General features: G+C 36.8%; 1 protein-coding gene across 1 annotated transcript in view; it reads right to left on the bottom strand.

Annotated features, from left to right (window-relative positions):
- The window catches only part of ASXL3 (ASXL transcriptional regulator 3), a gene marked incomplete at both ends in the record, with an annotated part of 121,807 nt that overhangs the window by 13,843 nt on the left and 84,937 nt on the right, over window positions 1–23,027 (bottom strand). The window contains 2 exons of the mRNA XM_080611937.1: window positions 165–261; window positions 20,452–20,615. Coding sequence (XP_080468063.1) covers window positions 165–261; window positions 20,452–20,615 — 261 coding nt within the window. The remainder of the gene's footprint in view (window positions 1–164; window positions 262–20,451; window positions 20,616–23,027) is intronic.

Here is a 23,027-nt window from a genome sequence, read left to right as displayed (position 1 = left end):
AGCTGTAAAAGCATACACTAAGTTAAAAATGGAATCAGCAATTTTGCTGAATTACTGGTGTAGTACGCTTTCTATTCAAGAAGTATTTTTCAAATGTAGAAACACGGATGTTCTTCATAAAAACAATTAACCTTTGGTAAATCTGAGAACAAGTAGACAGTTACCTTCTGCCAATCGCTGTTTCCACCCTTGTGCTGCATATGCGAAGAATTCATTATTTAGAGCGGAACTACTGAGGCGCAGAACTCCATCACTTCCCATCTAGAAAATAAGCCGATGGAAGCAGAAGACAGTCTCAGAAATAGTGCCAGCTAAGATTACATAAAAAATGAGAGTTCCAACTAAGGGAAATGGGGATGGTTAGGGAGTGGGAATAACAAAGAAATGCCCTACTACTACTAAAACAGAATTTTCATTATAGTTGTTATTGTAAATTCAAGTAGGCTAATCCAGCAGCAGTGCGCTCTCTTCAGTCATCAGTATCCTGAAGATAACTCAGTTTACAACTGATTGATGTGTTTTAATCATAGCCGTCTGTCTTGAGCCTATGTCTAGAGCTGTTGTACACAATCAAAAATCAAGATCATTATTGTACTTGTGCATCTGCCTGGAATAAGGTACAAAATAGACTAATTAGATGTAATAAAGATAGCAACCTTGCTCTTTCTAAACAAACATAACACTCATGTCAGCTAATACGCTGTACTGGCAGAAGAGTGGATAACAGGTAACCTTAACAAAATAACTGATGTAAATTCAGCATTAAAACTAAAACCAGCTATACACATAATTTTATAGACATCAACAGTAAAAACTGTGGAAGAACATTATAATTATTTTTACCTTCTACATCTGTCAGACATACAATGCTAAAGCACCATTAAAAGTCCTAATCACAGTGTTTTCTACTATAACTTTTAAAGCTATCCAACTGTTAAGTTTTCTTTTACCATAACATTTAATGATTATTTTCAGGTTGTGATGATATATCCGGCTATTGAAAGAATCCCAGTAAATGTAAAATGTAATTATATAAAACAAATTAGCAGTGGGTATCGCCTCTGGCATGATAAATAAACAGACAATATAAACAAACTAAAAAATAAAGAGAGAAAGAGGAAGCAGCAGAGGAGGTAACATTGCTAGAACAAACACTCTCATTATTTTACATCCTTTAAGGTAACTAAGAGATAAATATTTGACAACACCATTTGTGATCCAGCATAAACCCCAGCACATTTTCCAGCATATTAACACATTTTAACTGCATAATATCCCCTGATCCTCAGTGCTTGTTTCTAACACGAGCCAGAAAGAAGCAGACGTGTTAGCAATATTAAATGATATTTAGCTGTATCTCCCTTGCTGAGCTCTATATTTCACTGACAATACTGGCTCTGCTTTCAGAACAGTCTTTGCTAATTTGCTCACTGCTTAGCTGACATCTTGTCCCACAATCATCTCATAGGAGTAAACCAGAAAGATGTGAAGTAGTAAAACAAGAAATAGTGTGATAAGCACGGACTCTGAAAAACGAGCAATGCTAAAGGCATTCTATTACAGCAAGAGAACACTATGCGCATGGTACCAGGGTCCTTCAGCTGGATATGAACCTACATGCTGCTTGTGATTTCCTGATATATGGCATTTTTTTGCCAACAAATCATAGGATTTGTATTGGAGTAGGGTGGATATATAATTCTACACTCTTTATGATGTGCATTGTGGAACACATGCATACTAATTACAGTTAGGCTATGACTAATGCTGAAACTGGAGAAAAGCTGGAAAGAAACAGTGAAATGTGAAGCAGAAGCAGCAAGAAAATAAAAACAGCGAGACAAGACAAAGGCCATGAAGAACATGTACTTATTGAATAAATCAAATTGGTATGACCTATTATCTTCTTTCTGCACAAATGAACTTTTACAGAAATATTTAAATTCCAGAATTAACATATTAAAGCAGGATTCTTAGATACCAGTGCCTCTTGCTTCTGAATACACAAACCAGTATATGGTTGAAAATGTCACTTACACGATTTCCTAAAAAGGTAAGAAAAGAAGTTACAAAGAAAAGAATTACAAGTTACTAAATAAGCAATTCTTTGTTCTCAAAGAAAGGTGCTGAAGCTACCTTCAGTTTCAACATAAAAGAAGATGAAACACCCACTCATGTCACCATAGGGTTTACTCCTAACTTCAGTAAATTCAAGATTTTATATCTAAGCCTGACAGTGTGTTGCTGGAAAGAGTAATATAGACATGAAAATGTTATTATTATATTTAACCTTATTTAACTGTAAGCTGTCTCTGAAAGGCATGGTCCTCCTGAAACTCTATTGCTCAGCTGATGCCAAACAGTCTAGCCATGTCAATAGCCAGATCAAAAAATCTCATAGGAAATTTGTGGACAATAATTTTCTGTTAAATCAGCAAGACAATCAACTTATTCTAAGGTCATATAATTATTAGACCTTATGCAAAGTTGAAATGTACTACAAGAGGTGAAAAGAGAATGCCACTTTTCAGCAGCAATCCACTTTCAGATTGCATTAAACACCAGACGAAACTGTAGCCAAGTGTGATTGAGCTATTTCGCTATGCTGCATAAATCAAGAACATTATGAAGACTGCCAAGTTATATTACCATGTGAATACAAGAAGAATAGTATTAGCTTTGTTGTAACCCTGTTGTTGTAAGGACATGAGAAAAGCAAACTCTGTAGGAAAAGCTACTGTATCTTTTATTTCATTGGCTAATATACTTGGAGAAAGTGTCAAGTTTTTGGGTGCACAATTTCTTACAAGGTGTGAAAAACAAACTGCAAACTCCAAGCTAAATGCTAGAAAGAGGTTCAACCAAATTTAAATGTTAACTAGTCCACTTGAGAGAGAATCACAAGATAGAACCTCAGAACAGAAAGCAAACGTTAGGAAGGTCATAGGTAAAGTTCATTAGTTTTTGTGCATCAGAAAAAATACCAAGTAATATGTACCTGTGGAAGAAAAAGGGGGTGGGAAGGTAGCGGGCAGAGAGGGAAGAAACGGAGAACAGCAGATATGGACAATGAGAAGATTGCAGTAGGTTATCTAAGAAGAAAAATTAGTATAGGTCAGCTAGCAATAGAACAAGAAATCATTTGTGGACTGTATCGGAAAACAGATGCACATTGCATTGAGCACTTTAGGTATTAACTGTAACAGTTTACAAGTATTAGGGAACTATGTTGACAAGACTGAAAATACAATGTTAAAGATGCTTAGGTCAAGAAAAGCAAGAAGTGCAAACTCAAAAAGTCTACTGAGTCACTCAAGTGACTTGATGATAGTCACTGCCTTTGATGAAGTGGCAGAGGAGGGAGGATCTTTCCTGAGACCTGTATTCATGGTATCACACAACTCATGGAAGATTTAAGTAGCTGGAACAGCTGAAACCTAGACAGAAGAGAACAGAATGACACAGAAGATGGAAACACACTAAATAATTAGAGGAGAAGCATCCATTTATTGTGACCTGATATGAAAGATTCATTTCAGGTTGAAACACTATGAAGAGAAGTCATCATCATCTAGACTTAATATACCTAATTTAGGGGAAGAGATATCAATGGAAAAGGCAGGAAATAAAGAGATGGCTAGTCTCAGTGACTTTGCCAAACTTGCTCAGAAATTTGAGATCAAAGAAAACTTATGCTGGGAATGGAAGAGCAAGAATTTATTCAGTCAGTTAAAGCTCAAGGAAGAAAGCACAAGAACAAAAAAGCTAAAGGAACTCATAATTGCCAAAGATCTAAAGTGAATGAGACATAAATTTTCAAAATGGTCAATTTTGAAGTACTAAGCAGAAAGCAGATACACACCAAATGAGGAAAACAACCCAAACTAAACTAACAAGAAATTCAATCGCTTAGCTATTTTTGATTCTAAACAGGGAAAAAATGTTTGAACAAATTAGACACAAAATGAGCAATTTTACATCTAGTTATTTTGAAAGAGTCTATCACAAACAGCAACTCTAACAAAGATGTTTTAGTATTTTCTCAATACTTTAGTCATGTGAAATCAGGCTGACATTTTTTCTGCTCTGCTAATTTGGAAGGACTAACAGCTAGCATATTAGCTAACAACCTCTGCTGAAATCTTCCTTTCTTGCCTCACCCAGAGAACTCATTTTCACCTAAGACAAAAAATTAAAGTGGAAATTGAAAATTCTGAAGCCAAAGGGTGTATCTATTCTCTAAACTCTGATGATAGAGACAGCACAATTAACCACTAGGTCTAAATTAGGATCTGAAGAAACATGACAATAAAGCAGTTCTTAAATACACTATTAATTTTTATGGTGTTTAAAAAATACTGTCCAAAAGAGACAGTGTGTTAATGAGGTGGAACAAAAACACATTCCTTGGAAAGTTTATGCTTTATTCTGTTGAGCTTTAAATTTCTGTTTTCTGATTATACACAATAGTTGAATTATATATTCTAATTAATGGTTCTCTGCAGAATTCACAATGGTTTTTAAAAGTTCCTTTTTTTATGGAAAGCAAACAAAAAAATACCCAACTGCAAAACATATCTGCTAAAATCCAACATGTGTTTGCATTACAAAGCAAATGTCAAATGCTCTTATCAAAAGGAACTGAGTAATCTTTCTATGAACAACTACTCCAATTATTTTCCTCCAAGTTCCACTGAAAATTCTCTTCTGACAATAAGGCAGAGATTACTTTTGTAGTTCAACTGCAGCACAGCGGTGGTTTAGTAGGAATACAGCAAGTACCACGTAGGGGTGTACTGTAGTTTACCTGATCTTGGCTAGAATGTTTGAAGAAAAGGAATTAGCAAATCTATTATTTCTATCTCTCCTTCAAATGATTCAAAAGCCTCCTAATGTATTTATAAAACTACTAATGATCTACAATATATAGTTCCTGTATAGTATAACATATTTCCTACATGAAAGCTTATGTGCGAACATAATGCCATTTGACCATAATACCTTACAATACAAAACCAAAAAATCAGGGAGAGAAGATTCATTCAAATTAAGTGTTCAGTACCACTCAAGTAATTATACACTTTCTACAAACTGCTGCTAACTCTCTTTTATGCTTTTATATTTTATCTCAGAGGAAGAACAGTTCTATAACTCATAGACTTCCCCAAGGGTATGCGAAAAGAATTATGTTCAAAGGATGAAAGGTATGAGAAAATACATTTTGACTCTTTTGCATTGAAGCCTCCAAAATATTAAAATTGAAAAATTTAGCAGCATTTACATCACACAGAAAAACCCCTACATTTTATTTATGTATGTAGAGAGACTCCACTGTTGTTGTAACATAGACCAAATGCTGTTCTCCAGTAATGTGCATCAGCATAAAACTGACCTGTGATGAATGTACAGTGCAAACGTAGCATCTGAAGATGCAGCAACCTTAGCGACTGACCTTCTGAAGGCAAATACTTTGAAAAGTTGGCCAGATAGCATGCTGGGCCTGGCTCATTTTACTCTTGACAATCATAGAGAAAAAGTTCACAGGTGACAAAGAAGACCTGTATCTGTATTTCCACCCCTCTCCTCTTCCTTCTCCCCTGCCCCCTTCCCCCCCTCAGATCTCTGACATTAAGGGGAACTCTCTCCAAGAAGCAGAATTGTTTGAGTCCAAGTACACAGAAATAAAGACTTAATTTACGTACTCTGCATCAGCACTCTGGAAGAGACAACTATGTCCACATTCATGTTTGTCGATCCTATAAATTTCCACCACTTTTCTACTGGTGATCATGAAGTCTGATGCATTAATTATTCCTTCCTGTCACAGTGTCTTTCTCAAAAAACATATCTCACTGTGCTTAACACCAAGCTTGGTGATTCATGTTGTAACAGGAATGAACTGCCTTCTCATTTAATGTCCCCATTTTTTAAAATAGGCTACCTGCTCAGATCACTTTAGCCACCCAAATACAGATGTAAGCCATAACTATTTACAGATATCAACTATCTTAATGGAAAACACTGACCATAGGCCTGAGATGTATGTGTGATGTTATTTATATACATGGCCCAATAGTATGGGTAAATAATAAAACAGACCAACACAAAACAAAGCAAAACAAAACAAAACAAAACAAAATAAAATATACTGTTCTTGGACCGCCCCAAACCAAGTTGACTTATAAAAGGAGACGTTAAAGAAGAGGCCACTGTGATGATAGTGGTGCATTTATCTCAGTCTTTGATGGTTGAACACGAATGCAAGAACTACAAATGGTACGTAGGAGGACTTGGAAGATTTACTTGACAACATTTTGACTTAATTGGCAAAATGGATATCTGATCATTCATATGAGTGATAGTAATACAAAATACAAAAGCTTGTTTGGGGATAAAAAGAAAGAAGAAATGACAACAGAATAGCAAAAAAAGGTTTTAAGTAGTAATACTTTCATAAATGCAGAATTCTCTGGGAGAATCCCCAAGAACATGATGTTTGGGAAAAAGGAGTTAAAGAAACCTCTCTGTACTTTAAATAAACAATACTGACCACACAGAGTGCAAAGCCTCCTGCAAAGAAATAATGTGGATTGTACAATGAGACCACATTGTCTTACTTATAACATCACTGTTGATCTCACAGCATGCAGGGAATGGAAATGAGGTCAACTTACTAAGCAAAAAATATCACAGCAGAACATGGTATAATAGGCTAAAACCAGACACAGTTGGCAAGGGACACATCAAACTCCAGAAGAAATAATTCCTTAAGTATATTAGGACCAAGATAATGAAGGAAAAAGTCTACTGTGAAACCCAGGGGTAAAAACAGAGGGATATGGAGACAAAACTTATGTTCATACTTCCTTTTTTGTATCCATTTTCACCACAAATCTGCTGCATTGGAGTACCAGCAACAAAATGGTGCATACCAGCAACAAAAGGCAAAAGGGTAAGATTTCATCCTTGCACAAGCAAGAATAAATATTACTTAACTCCATGCAAATCATCTGAGCTTGACAGACTAGCCTGTTAAAAGTCAAGTTATGTATCTATTTCAGAAATGTTAAAAGACAGATTTCAGATCAATGAATAAGTACAAAATTGTATGTGCTAGCTATAGGCATATAGCACATTTGTATCACCTATGCCCAAAGAAAGGGTTAAATAGAGCTAAGGACTTCCAGACTAAGTCAGCCTCAGAACAACTCTATGGTCTACACACAGACAACCAATTGTTTTTTTGAGATGCCTTAGGGTGCCCTAAGATACTCATATGGACACATTCTGGGCAGATGCAACCCAGAACCTACAGGGGACCTATAACCTTTTGAACTGAAATCCAGATTTCTCTTGATGGATTTGAGAATCACTTTGGAAACAATAGGGATAAGTAGAACATTGCGGTAGTGGCAAATGTAGAGTTTTGGACTCTTAGAGTAGAGAAATACAAAAATGAAGAAACTAAGTGGCTTTGCAATGCTTCTGTAGAAAAGTATTTGTGGCTTATGAGCACATGGGCTGATCACAAACTGAATGTAAATCAACCTTGCTATAAAATTGCAAAGAAAGTGAGCACAACCCTGGAAGTTATAAATGGAAGTACTGTGTAAAAACACAGAAATCAGTTCAGCTCTCCTCGGTGTTACTTACCACTTGAGATGGAGTAATACGTTCAATTTTGATTGCTGCAACTCAGAACTTGTATAAAAGTCTTAAGTAGAGAAATGAGGCTGAGCACAGATTTAAGACTGCAATAATAATGGCTGCTTCTCAAGACAAAGAAACAGGGAGAGGAGGAGTGGGTTACTGCCTTCATGTTTGAAGGCTATTGTAAAATTAATCCAGTAATCTCTATGCTCTCCACGTAGATGTCGAACTGAACAATGAATAATAGTCAGAATTGCAGTAAGAGAGATTCAGATTAGACATTGCAGAGAAAACTTGGAGAAGCTGTGAATTCTCCAACACTGCACATCAAAAATCCTTTCAGATAGTATCTATTAAAACCCCCAGACATTGTTGATTCTGCCTTAGTGTAGAGAAGACTAGATAAATTGCCCTTTCTTTGCATATTTCCTATGTCAAGATATAAAAGATGCTAAAGGAATTTAAAAATAAATTGGTAGAGCGTTTCAACATTTTCAAAGCTAAAGGGCAGTATCAAATCACCATTTATTACACCATGATTAAAAATAAAACTAAAAGTGCTCTTGCACACATTTCTCTTCTGATCAATTGCCAATCTTTTTTTTTTTTTTAAAGAAAGGTGCTTAAGTCAGTCCTTGCGTTCTGTCTTCAATGCCTCTAGCCTCTTAATGCCCTCCCAATGAAGTCACTTTCTGCAATCTAGTACAACTGACCACAGCTCATGCTTCACATCTGAAACAACCACGCATTTGGACAGAATGACCTTCAAAACCACTGCAGTTTCATAAGATAACGACTTAGATTTGCTTACATGCAACTTAAACCTTAGATTGCAATCAGTGCCAAAATATCTTAAACGGATGTCATAGCATGGAGCATTTCACAGCCTTCTGGATCTGCGTGTATTGAGGAGACTACTTCTGGAATCGTCTTGCTCAAACACAAACCCATTGTATTAGCCACCACAATTATTCTCCATGATGTCTGGAAGGAGCCTCACTCTGTTAGCAGTTGATAGCTTGAGACATATTAAAAGCCAAGTTAGATACTCTCTGTTCTTCAGGGCAAGTGTAGCATCATAGCAGAACAGGCTTCTCATTAAGCCAGCCAGGAATTCTCATTGGAAAATACAGAATGGCTGCAAAGAGTAGTATTATAAAGCTACATACTTTTCCCTTACTAATGCTTTCTAGAAAAAATATTACCATTGCAAAATGGACAACACACTAAAAAGGGGAACAGAAATTACTACTTTATGTGGTCTTGTCAGCCTCCGGAGTGTTTAATTTTTGACTGACACATTCTTCAGAAACTCTAACAATATCTGCTTGCACTTATGTATGACTAAATTGTATATAATAATGCAAAACAATGATTCTCCTGTTCAATACTTCGGCTAATGATCTGGGAACTGATTATGTCAGAAGTTCTCTACAGCTAGAGCTCTCCCTGTAAAATAACAGCTGGCAATCATAAAACCTAACTTTTACCCATCTAAAAAACACTTTTACATGAAATTGCATGTATCTCTAGTACGAAAATCAGTGAGGAAGTTTCTCCATTTCATACAGATACTGCTGACTGTTCAAGTATTCCATTACCTATCTACAAATAATTTTTCCACTTACCCAACTACCATTCAGAGATTGTGATAAATGGGACCAAGCTGAAAGGATGCTCTAACAGTTGGCAAGTCTATAATAGAAAATGACTGTGAATGCACTTGGGTAAGAAAAGAAAAGCAGCTGTAGTTGTCACAAAAAATCTGTAAGTTCTGTTAAACAATGGCTGCATTTCTGATGATGGTGTTTCTGCTACCCAACTCAACGTTAAGCAAAGATACTATATTTTTCAGCAGTCAAGACATATGTAAGTGGAACCATATGGTAACAATACCAGATAAAATCAGAGGCTGAACTAACCCTTGATATTTGCAAGGAACAGACCATGTGAATAAGGCTTGTGAAAGATCACATAATAGCCAATTAGTAGGAAAGTTGTTAAATAAAAGATGCCTGTTTCTAGCTAGTTTAGCTGGCAGAAGACTGAAAAGGGGGATTTTTATTTCTCATAAATATTGTAGTCCATTTGATATAACTGTGGCTACTACTCCTATATATGCATCCACCATCTTCTATTTGTATCAGTTAAATTTTGCCAGCCATCAGTTCTAACTTTTAGTACACAAATGATTTCCATGGGTTAGTTGCCTATTGTACAGCACTTGTTTGTTATTAAAGTTGCTGCTCTTCACATTTAATTCAGTTCTGGTAGACTAAAAAGCCCCCAACCAGTAATTTTTTCTTTAGATATTTTTTTATGGTTCACGTAAATTTTGGTGCCCTTCTCTGGATTCTTTCCACAGCTTCTGAAGTAAACTGGACATGCTTAATATCCAAGATGATGACTTAATACTATTTGTTTAATAAGTTTAGGCTAAGTCCTAGCTCTCAAAGGCCTTTCTTCATATGAAAGATGCTCCAGTCCCTTAATCCTCTCAGTGACCTTGCAGTCTCCAGTAGCTCCATCTCTCTGTGCTGGGGAGCCCAGAACTGGACAAGGCACTCTAGGTGTGGCCTTACCAGTGCTGAGTTACACTGGGTGGTCTAGCAACTCCTACCACGATGACATTCACTTGCCTCTTCTCTGACCATCATCCCTAAGACCTGAACCAAACTGTAACCCACCCTATAAAAGAGCTCCATATTCATATGCTGCGCCCTTTGAGGGCAACCACTCCCCTTCTCAAGTGAAGCAAATTTTTGTCAATGGTTTTGGCATACACAAAAAAGAGGAAGAAAAATATGTGCAGAGAAAGGCACAGTATAATATTGGAGAAGAGAAAAAAAAAAAAAAGGAGGGGAATGAATAGCAAAGAAGTTGGTAATTACCAAGTTTAATACAAAATGTTGATTTCAGGTCTTAAGAACACAGATGGTAGGAGTGTGGAAGAAGTAATGCAGTTGGAAGCTACAGAACACTTTAAAAAACAGGGCTTGCAAAACACCACAGAGACAAAAGGATAGCAACTGCTTCTTTGCCTGATGGTAAGGAACTTAGAGGCTTATCTCAAACACAAAAATAAATGCACACATTTGCACAACAGTACTATGACTGTGAAGAAAAACTTATCATTTCTGAAAGAGTTTCCATGTATATAAAGCCATGGAAAGCAGTTCTGAGTTTAAAGTAGGTAAGCTTCCAACAACACACAACCACCAGGACCTTTGTGCTTTTGTGACCACAAAACAGTTAAAACAGAGAAGTACACGAATTATAACACAGATACATGTATCACAAAGGAATACAGTAAATAGCAATACATGTATCTGATTTAAGACCTGCTCCCAGAACTACAGACTCAACCACCCCAACTTCACTTTTTAGGTAAGTGACGTGGGAAAACACCAGATTACACTATGTCTCTCACAGCAATTTTGATGTAATACAACTTGAGTGCTAATGTTGACTCTATATAATCTCTCTTCCATGGGTCTCACCTTCTTGCAGTAGAGTATAACCTGACACAGAGAATACAGCTGTTTTATTTAGTCCTAAGTTAGGAATCCTTATAAGACATGGACAGTGGCATTGAGCGCACCCTCAGCAAGTTCGTCGATGACACCAAGCTGTGTGGTTCAGTTGATACACTGGAGGGAAGGGATGCCATTCAGAGAGACCTTGACACGCTTGTGAGGTGGGCTGATGCCAACCTGATGAAGTTTAACCATGCCAAGTGCAAGGTCCTACACCTGGGTCGGAGCAATCCCAGGCACAGCTACAGGTTGGGCAGAGAAGAGATTCAGAGCAGCCCTGCAGAGAAGGACTTGGGGCTGTTGGTCGATGAGAAAATGAACATGAGCCGGCTTCAGTGTGCGCTCGCAGCCCAGAAAGCCAACCGTGTCCTGGGCTGCATCAAGAGGAGCGTGACCAGCAGGTCGAAGGAGGTGATCCTGCCCCTCTACTCTGCTCTCGTGAGACCTCACTTGGAGTATTGTGTGCAGTTCTGGTGTCCTCCATGTAAAAAGGACATGGAACTGTTGGAACAAGTCCAGAGGAGGGCCACGAGGATGATCAGGGGACTGGAGCACCTCCTGTATGAAGATAGGCTGAGAAAGTTGGGGCTGTTCAGCCTGGAGAAGAGAAGGCTGTGTGGAGACCTCATAGCAGCCTTCCAGTATCTGAAGGGGGCCTACAAGGATGCTGGGGAGGGACTATTCATCAGGGACATGGCAGGGGTTTGGAACTAGATGATCTTAAGGTCCTTTCCAACCCTAACTATTCTATGATTCTATGAAAAAATCCTATCATTCCCAACTGATCACTCACATAACATAAACAGTTCATCCTCGAATACAAAGCAAAAAGACATTCTGGAAACAGATGGTGAAAGTAATTCTGAGTATTACTTTAGTCCTTTAAAAAATAACCAAATTAAACTTAGAAGTAAAACATCAAAGGATAGAAAAGGAACCGTCTACTACTAGAGGAATAATTGCTTCAGAAAAGAGGAGAAAAGGAGTAAGAGTCTTTTAAAGAAAAAAACAAAGACCTTTTCCATCTTCACTAAAGTGGGAAATACGCCAAGTAAGACTAAAGAATTGCAAACATATGTTTTCAAAATGAAATATGACTTGTTAATTTTGACCTTGTCTAAATCAAGAAGACAAGTGGGATAGCTATATTCATTCCAGTACACTGTAGTGTCAAAAAAGACAATAGAATCCAATCTGGTTGAGCTCAGATGCAAGAAATTAAATGAAGAATTTAAGGAGAATAATAAATGTAGCAAAACTAAAAGATAAAGCATGTTTTAAAATGAAGCAAAACCCAAGTAAAATAGAAGGAAAACCAAAATGCAGCAAACAATACTAACCATATTCAAATTGTAGAAATTACAATTAATATTTATTTTTCTATGACATCCTTTACACAAGTACCAACCCCAAGCATAAGAGACCACATAACAAAGAGCAGGCATTTTTAAAGGTACTAGAAGATGCATATAAGCCTGGAAAAAAAAGGAGAAATAGAAAAACATACATAGATGGTGATTGAGGCAAGCAGGTATGAAACTTGTTTAAAAAGAAGATAGCTGGAGACTTTGAGAAAGTAAAACGTTATTAGTCAACAATGCTCACATGTTGGGGAAGGTACAGAAAAAAAGATGTAAACAGCCAGGGTCTATTCATCTAGCTATTGATAAAAATAAGAGACATATGCCATTGACCCCGAGAAGCAGAAGGTGAAGGGATGTTACACGTCAACATCTAAAATAAGTCTGTAATTTCTGATGAGTGTCATAAATGAAAGCCTTGCACCCAATCCCTTTTCTCTAAGTATTAGAAGACATTGCCCTCCCACGCAAAATCAGCTGCTATGCCCTTAACACAAGAGAGAACAAGCTAAAGAAAAATTGAATTTAAATAATTCAAAGAATACCAAAGTTATGAAATAACTACAAAAAACCCCCTCAACCTCTTTTTCCCTTATTTATTTAAGCAAAACAAATAGTGTGTGTGGGATAGAGGAGAAAGAAAGAGTGGAGAGAGAGAGAGACTGTGGCAGAAGTACAGATGGTTCAGTTCTGCTTGCTCTTCTTTTCACTGCACCTGCATCCAACATCCTGTTTCAAGTCCTTAGCTGTCTTCAGATTCAGAACTGTAAGGAATGTTCTGTTCTCCACCTAATTCCAGTGCAGCCCTATAGTGGCAACACTGGTGGAACTGCAGACCAATTCATACAACTAAATTACTAGCACTAGCAAGGAAGAAACAGTTGAAACAGTATACACTGCAGTAGTACAGTGCATCCTTATCAGTCACATAACCTGAAGTATCTCAGACCCTTGTGCCCATATATGTTACCATTTATGTTCACATATAAGTTATTCTCTCACAGTTCCTAGCATAGCCTTTCAAAAAGACACTTGTGCAAATACTTTCCCATTGGAAAGGGTGTTTTATCAGTTCCTTTCTCTTCTTAAAGTACCAATAATTTTGTTAGATGTAACTTGTTGGAAGGAAGGAGATGAGAACAAAGCTTCACTAGTTCGCATCAAAAGGAGAACCTCGAGCTCTGAGACCCTCACACACCAGAAGGACTTATGGAAAAGGTTGCTGCAGAAACTGCTGTGGCTCTTGTATTTTCAGCTTTCAGTGGGCACAGCACAATGTCCTGCAAGATGCTCTGAGTTGAGCCTTGCTACAGACAAAAGCAATGACTATAGTTCCACTAACAACTCCACAAAGCTTGTTCATAAAGGTGAGACACGCTTGAAGTGTGATGAGAGCTTGTAGCTAGGGCTTTAGAAATTAAACAAGAACTTCCACAACATGGATGCAGCATAGTGGAAAACACTGATTCATACCTCTGAAATACAGTGATGAAGCCTGCAAAAATATAAAAACCATGTCATCTAATAAAAAATGTAAATCTTCCTGTTCATATATGTAGAAGTACTGAGGAAGACCTCTAAGGATTATTGCAAAAAAGAAAACAAGAATTCCATTACCACACCAATCAGAGCAGCGAAATTGTAATGCAACTGTGGTGAGCCTTACTGCATTGCACTAGGGAAGCTAAAAGAATATTCCTGTAGCTAAAGCCAATAAGGGTTTTGAAGTAAAATTCTTCAGCTTTCAACTCATGTAAAGTGAAACTGATGTTTGTTTTTAATACACGACTGTGAAATGTGCAGATACACCATCCATACATCTGCATTTGGTAAAAGAGGTATTAACTTGCCGCACAAGAACAGAGGGGCCAGCCGGGGCTAGGAATCTCTCTGAACACCCCTGGATAGCTGAGGTCAGGAATCAGAGCTCCAGAATCTTATTGAAAAGGCAGCTTAAATGCTTTGAAATTTCTTCATCCATCTAGTATATAATATACCTATATTAAAACTACCATAATAAAGCTGAACAAATAAAGCACATTACGACAATGCCATGCTATTTACATTAACCAGTAAATCAAATTAAAAATATCAGTTAAAGGGAGAAATGTGAAATAAAACGACCTTCAGTTACTACACACACAGGGGTGCCAATTTTACAGCTTTTAAAATGTGTTTAGGTGTATAAGACACCTTACATTTAACCTTCTATTGCAAATGTTCTCCTCTGAACTAAGTCCTTTTGTCATAACCCGACAACTATTTTGGTGTAAAACTCAAACATTTACAGGAACATCATAATAAATATTTGAAAGCTACTGGTGATAAAGAATTGAAAAGGACAGCTAAAAGGTTGCAGTATTAGCAGAAAAGACAGCTAAGTAATATAAGGGTACCATTTAGCTGCTACTACACAATAATTCCATGGAGAGAAATGTAAAACAAACCTGGGAGAAAATAATACAAACAGGACTAATTTCTGCAGTTTGATGCTTTAAAAAGAAAATGTTGACATTCCAATGGCAAATATAATCTCAAGTACTGATAAAGTTAAGAAAGCAAACAAGATGTTTACACTGCTACAAGGAAGGAACTGTGAAAATAAAGCTTTGCTTACTCTTTTTTAATATAAAACTAATATAAAGTAAGATAGATCCTAAATAGTATTTGTATTATTCTTTTGATTGCAAAGAATCAAATAAATACTAAGTGTCAGAATGGCAGACACCAGACCTCTCTCCTTGTCTTTACATGCCTAACAATTTTGTGTATTGTTCCTTACCCACTCCCCACTGCAGAACTTTAACTGATGTGCTTGGGAGTAGGAGTAATTTGCGCACAATGAAAACAATGGTTACCTCGTGTTATCACTGCTCAAATAGTATGAACAGAAATTAAGCTGATTCATACTACCTGAAAACAAAGAGGTTCTGAAATAGAATTCTGTAGACAACCTCCTCACAATTACTTCTAACTATCTTAAACAGAACTGAGAAAATCACTAACTGACATTAACCTGTGCGCTTTTCCAACATGAGATGTGAGGGAATCCTTTCAAGGTGATATAATTAACCTGGAAGTGCTAGCATCTACGTAAACAGAACAGACCAAGACATAAACACAGAACCTACTCTGACCTTGAAGTGACAGGTTGCTGTAATGTTGTCACGTAACAACAATACCGGCATTGACCCAAGAAACAGTTATTAATTTGGAATTCACTGATTTAGAAATTAAAAGAAAGAGATTAAGGTGGGTTTTGACCCATTTTAGAGTCTTTTGATTTGTAAGTCATGGCTTTCTTTGTAGCAGATTGGTTTACTATAAACATGAAATATTCACAGACACTTCTGCAATACTACATGGCTTAAGTATTTCCATGAGAGTTTTTAAGTTTTGAATTTTGAATTTAAGTAACTACCCCAACTATCTATAAACTGTAGATAGGTTCAGAGAATAAAATAAAGGATTGCTAAATTTATTTCATGAAACAAGTAAAGCTAAGACCTGATAATTTTTACTAGGATATCTTCTACTGCTTTAAATGCTCTTTGTGAGTAGGTTCTGTCAGATAAAAGGACATTGCAACCTAATACACACTCTGAGGAGCCTCTGAGATCCTTCATGGGTGTTTTTGCAGAAGGAAATTCTCATCCTATGTGAAAGAGCAGGGCAGGTGCAAACCACAAGAGGCTCAGAAGAACTCAGTATTACCAGAAGAGAAAATACAGGACACGGGGTTAAATCCTCAGAGATCAGAAAGTTGTTAAGCATTTCTAGAGTCTGTGAAGACATTTTGTTTTCAGAGCATTCAGGAAAGAACATTTTGTTTAGCTCTCTAAGCATAAGTAAAATCACTTAAGCTTTCGGCCACTATTCAGATGAGGCAGCACTTCTTGGAAGCTTACTAACTACACGGGTGTATTTCCCCTCCTTTTGCTCATACCCCAGTGTTAACAGCAGGAATTTGACTCCCTAGTAATAGCAACAACGAAAGCTGGTATAAACAAGATCAGCTGCCATTCCTTTTCAGGATCCTGTCATATAGACATGTCACTCATCCTTGCACAACAGAAGTTGTTTAATTAATATTTAAAGAGACACTGATGCAGTATAGCAATCAAGGTACACAGAGAAACTTTCTCCTTTGAAGATGAGTATTTGCTGAGAGGTGGTCAGGAAGGCTTCTGTTACATGTAATTATCCGCTTGATGTATTAATATCAGAAGCAGGTATTCTTTGATGAAAATTCAATTGTTCTTCGGCTGTAGAATGTTCTAATTAGAACTGAAAAGAAAAATGCTTTGTTGGGATTTATGACAACTGAAATCTTTTGTGGAGAGACTTTGCTTTCTATATAGTTTCTATACCTACGTGCTTTCTTATTGCCAGCTCAGTCATCTAGGTCTCCTGGGGGATCACCCAACAGGCTTCTGTATCAGCTAAGCTTCAAAGTTTTTAAGCCTTTGACTCCCTATAGATTAACAAAGAGCTGAAAACCTGGACGTTCAAATTTCAGATATGATATTCTCAGTATCCAGTGATGCAATGTTTTGGAGCAGCCTGCTAAACAGACCCAAGCCTTGACATGGCTGCTCCTTTGAACAATGTCCACATACTATTTTGCTCTGAACAAAAATGAAAGCAAATCACTGACAAAACATATCTACCATAACTGCCAACTTGCTCCAATTTCTTTTGTAAGTATTCTGAACATAGAAAATTACACACCGGCCTCATTACTACTGAAATAAAATTTAAATTAATATAAAAGCTGAAATCAATTTCAAGTGTGAAAAACTGATGATACAACTTACCTTTTCCTAAGGGAAGAAAAAAAAAAAGTTATGATCCTGCACTTCTACTTTGACAAAAATCTAGCTGGAGTAGGAAAAAGGACAGCATCAACAACAGAGCTGTTCTCAATCTATTCTGGGACATCTTTCCTATGGCCGTTTGTTCCATAAGGGACTCTCATGGCTCCTGTTCCATAAGGGGCTCCCATGGCTGCCTGACAACCACCATAAAATTTGAACACTACCCCATATGCCAAAAAAAAAATAAATTATAAAACATATTCCATGTTGCTTCTGACTTGGTGCTGAACTTTTTTTAAACATATTAGACTAGCCAGCGTTGAGAGGGAAATAATTTATTTATAATAAACACCTGCACACACAAAGAAGGAAAACCTCAACTTCCTTCACTCATGGTTTCTAAAAATGCTTATTCAAACCGGCATATGCATGACAAGTTTCAGCTCAGTACAATTTAAGGAGGAGGAATTATACCACCCAGGAAAATGGTGTTTATGACAGAAATGACAAAGAATCATTCATCATAGGGTTTTCCTATGTGGAGCAGTAATAAAGCCTAAATGAGACTGCACTTCATTAGTAATTTATTTCACAGATCACTATATATGCACAAATAGCATAACTCTATTACATTTTTATAGTGCCATTTATTACAGTGCTTCACATACTATATCCACATGACAACACAGACATGCAGCTTTCTCTGGGGAAGACAGGAGCAGCCAACTGCAGAGCAACACACAGGCAGGAAACATGGGAGCCAGAAGAGCAGGAGCAGGAATTCTCAGGCAAAACAAGAAAAGGCCAATATAAAAAAACCTGAACCCTTAGAGATAGGCAGCTAACTCAAAAGAATAGTTTCACACCATTTTTGCTTCTCTGATACCCCATTTAACTTAGACAGTAGAAATAAAAGAGGAACACTGAACACCATTGCCTTGCCCAGTTGGAGTGACCAACACAAGAGACTCCCTGGTTGGAATTCTCTCTCCCTCTCACTTGATCCTTGAGCACTACACTGGCATTTTCCACTTGCCACATGAAGGAAAAGAGTATCAGTTCAATTGTTTTCATCAGTCTGTATCAGGGATGCTACTCTTTAGGAATAGCAAAGAACATATTCTCAGGTATCAAGAAAGGGATGCAATTCTTTCTCTACTAAGACTTCCACAAAGTGAGTATTTGAGACTATTTCACTCCCAACAGAAAACTACCCCCAAACTATCACACTTAGAGGCCAAACATTTCCATTAACTTTCCAGAAATGGAGACTCCTGCCTTCCAAACTCACATTAAAATATTGTATGCTATTACACTCCCACAGAACGCTGTGAGAAGATGACAAGACAGAAGGACACCTGTAAATGTCTCATAGCACATACTCTTTTGCAACTAGTTTATTTATGAAATAAATGTACAAATATGTAGTGTCGGGCCTTTGAAATAATACCTGCAATTCATGCATTATGGGAATGTTTTCTGAAATAAATACTAAAAAGAAATGCATTGCTTTTAACTACTGAGGTGTGATTAAATTCAACAAATATTCTCTTGATTTCTTTGCCAAAAACTCTGCTGTAAGAACCCTGATATGAAGTTAAATGACTTGTCAGTTCCAGAACTTCCCTTTCTAAAAATAAATTTTAAAGCGTGAAACTTCTTAATAAGGCCCTGCACTTGAAATATAATTCATGAACACTGGGATCTTCAGTGGTTGGAGAGAAAACATAATTTTACCTAGCAGATTTTATTTTTTTTTTATCTCTTCTGGTCAATTAACTAGAAATAAAAAGAAAAATCAAACACTTGCTGGGCACTAAGTTGAACTCTGTTTTACAGCAGGGAAAAGGTTTCTCTTAAAATTTGTCAATATTGAATTTGACTGCCTTGTGGGAGCCTGAGAATAAACAAATTTACATTGTTTCTCCTTACGGCTGTGGCTTAATGCTCTTCTACAAATGTTCTATTACCAAAGTGCATAATTTTAGTCCACAACATAGTGTCTAATTTGATAGGAGGCTGAGTACATCAATACATTTTTTCTTTCTCTTTTTGTCTCATACTGTATTGCTTTCCCTTGTGTTACTGTGGTAGACACTAACTACTAGCCGTTTAAGAAATTAAACCATGGCATTTAACATAATGATTAAAGAAAAAGGTTTTAATCAGTCATTTAAGCTACTATTAAAGTTATTTAAGTTATTATAGAAAAAGAGGGATACTGACCATCTGCAAAAAAAAAAAAAAGTAAAGTCTATTTGGGTCACTTAATGTGTCAGAATTAAGTACATGAGTATTTGCCATTGAAATTGGTAAGATTGTTTATAGCTGGAAGTCAGGCAAGTGAGTAAATGGTATTGGTTTGGGCTCTTTTTGCTATTTTAACTGCTAAACATGATGGAAGGATTTTTTTCTTGCTCTAAGAAGCCTGCAATCTGGCCAACAAATGCAGAAGGAACCAGACATTGTAAGAAACAACATGAAATTGAACTTTTATTTTCCACACAGTTACTCCCCAAATCATTCTCCTCAACAGAACTGATTAACAAGTCTTATGAGCCTGCAGCTGTGATGTCTGAACAAGAACTTCCTTACAAAAGGTGTGAATGAATGGATTCAGTGCACTGGAGCCAAGCAGGTGCATACATAGGCACGTGTAAAATGTGGGGAGGAGAAGAAACTAACAGAACTAATATTGACCTGGACATTGCTGGCAGAATGTCCGGGAAGATCGCAGATGAAAAGAGACTCAACGTAAATAAACTCTTGAAGATGAGAAGTTTACCTTCAAAAACATAGGTAGGAAAGCTGATTAAGAGATCTGGCAAGTTCAGAAGATCTGCTGGCTAGTTTCCATTTAGATAAATCAGGAACTTGCACAGTTTCCAGAAAGACAGGAAGCAGGAGCTGGCTGACACTTAGATAAACTTTAGTCATGCCACATCTAATAGTTCTACCCCAGAAAGTATGGAAAACTTCTTCTTACTCTTTCCTGTAACAATTCCTTGTCAATCAAATCAGCCTATGCATACACACTGTAAAAAAAAAATCTCATTAAAGGAAAAAATATTGCATGATGCTACTTACCTGCCTGTCTACTTCTGGAAGCAAAAGCAGGAGGTATTGTTGAAAATGCTGAGGTAAAGAAGCAAAGGTGTGTTTATTTATTAAAGCCCTCAGGTTAGTGTTCACTAGAATAGATCCTGGTGTTTCTATGTCAATATCCTCAGCTTTGGTCCATTTCAAATGTCCTGGAGTAAATAAACAGAAATAACTTTAAACATATAAAAAAGGAAGAGAATAAGAACAAGTCTTCTTTTTACATTTTTAGTTTTATTTTATAATACAGTAAGCTCCAGAAAAACAGTACTGTGAAAAGGGTAGCACAGCCTTTTCTAGGTGTATTAACAGCTTCTATTTTCCCTGTATTTGTCTCTTGAGCTCTAACAGGACCCATGTTCCAGTCAATATCACAGCTGACATGTTCTTACTTCCAGCTCAAGAGACCAACTCAACTCAGCAGCAGCAGCAAATTTCCATCATGATATCATGCAATTATAAGCATCTACTTCCAAGTAAAAGGTTGCTTGATGAGTTTGATGTGAATCAATCATTACACAGAGCTTCTCTTTTGCCATGCAGTGCACTATGGCCTATGTAACTTGTCCAACAGTGTCTGCTAAAAACTACCTGTGTGAAATAGACAGTGATTATAGAGATGAGATTATTTAATGTGTTAAATGAGTGTCTGAAAACATGAATTTTTCAGAATTATCTCAAGAATATGATCTAAAATGATCAGCACACAGAAGGCAGCAGTAGAAATGATCAGAGGTTTAGAAAACAGGGTTTGTGAGGAAAAATAAAAACATGGGAATGAGTAAGATAAAGACTCAGCAGAGGGAAGGGGAAATACATAAATGGTTGATGCAAAATGGTAAAGGACACCGTCTTCTTACTGTCCATACCTAATAGTAACGTAACTCTTGCAAAGTAAGAAATATTTTTGAAGATACTGGGAAAAGACAGCTTTCAACCACCAAAGACAAAGAGACACTGGATTAGATGCATAGGAGGGCACTACAGTCACCATTAGTGCAAATCTTCAAGAATATGTTAGACAAATACCTCTCACGAATGACTGATGTATGACTGATTGCCCTATGAATGATGAAAGAAATAGATGACCACTGGAGGCTCCTTGTGGTCTCATTTTGTTATTATTTCTAGGATAAAATTTAAAAGGTGCCTTTTAAAGCTCCTTAAAGTGCAATTACTGCTACCTGCTTCAGGATATATACGTACTGCTATAATTCCATTTTCCTCTCAGTCTTAACATACTATGATACTCAATATGTAAATGGAAGAAGTGGGGAGCTCAGACGGCTCAACAAACTCAAAGCTTCTCATCTTTCTCAGGAAACTTCTCCAGATTTTGTACTTTCAAAAATTTTAAAGATGCTACAAAAGGGGTGACATTGTTTTATAACTAAATAATACACAAACTCCAGCTGAATCTCTAAAAAAGCAATTGAAAAGATTATTCCAATGCTATCAGCAATGATGGCATTTTGCATTCACATAGGACCTCTCCACAAGGATTGCAACTGACATGTTAAAAAGAAGAAACATATTTTACAAATGGGTGAATTTGGGCAAACTGATTATTAGGAACTTCTCAAATGCTACAAACTACTTAACAGTAACACCAATAAAATTCATGCAATTATGCATTAGCTTTCTTGCAAGGCCTACAATAGGCTCCCCTGAAAGGCTCTAACATCACCCACAAAATGTACAAAGGAAAAAAAATGCAGATTTGTAAATTCTAAAAGCTTCCCTTCAGCCACAGCCTCCCACAAACATTCTTGCAATTTCCTTTTACTTTACAGCAGACAATACTAACTGAATAAGACAAGGATTACATTGCGCTTAGCACAAGATAACCTTTTCCAGCACATATTTCCATTATATACTGTATTTCAGTACAGCAACGACTCCATTACAAACAAATGAATGCCCTGGTTTAAAGGACAATTGTATGGAAGAAGTGCTCATTTTCATGAATGCATCACAATAAACTGTCCTCACCATCTGTTCCACCCACTAAATATAAATACGAAAACAAAACAGTCTCCAAGTGTAACACAAGTAGTATGATGTATCTGATTTTAATAGCTGTATATATACGCTTTTCTTTAATCAATACAGAATGCACATCCCTATCTGCTAAGTGACTCAAAACTGGAGTAACATTTTCCCCAGCTAATGCTTCATATCCTATGGAAAGACATACACATATAGATGATCTAAACTAAAACAAGACAAATGACTACAAAGTCAGTAATGTCCTTCAGTGGCAGATATTTTAGTAGTGCAAAAAGCCAAGACATTATCAGAAAGTCAAACCCAATTCTGTGTGTCTGGGTCACATATTTTCTGATTTTTTTCAAGTACTACTGCTTACAGGCTGCTATGGAGGTTTTATCAACTTTCAGAAGAAACGTGTCTTATTCCTAGGATGGTAGGCCAGTAACAAACTGTGGATGCCCAGGATAGGCATACTTCAAAAAAGAAACCCAAAACTGTTCAGAAGAACCACAAATTCTCCCCCCTCACCCTTGCTATGGCTAATTTAGGACCTTTAATGAAGCTCTCAAGTC

This window comes from Psittacula echo, assembly GCF_963264785.1.
Source record: "Psittacula echo genome assembly, chromosome: 2".
Classification (NCBI taxonomy): Eukaryota; Metazoa; Chordata; class Aves; order Psittaciformes; family Psittacidae; genus Psittacula; species Psittacula echo.
Note: the sequence above shows the minus strand (reverse complement) of the source record. Positions and strands in the feature narration are given on the sequence as shown.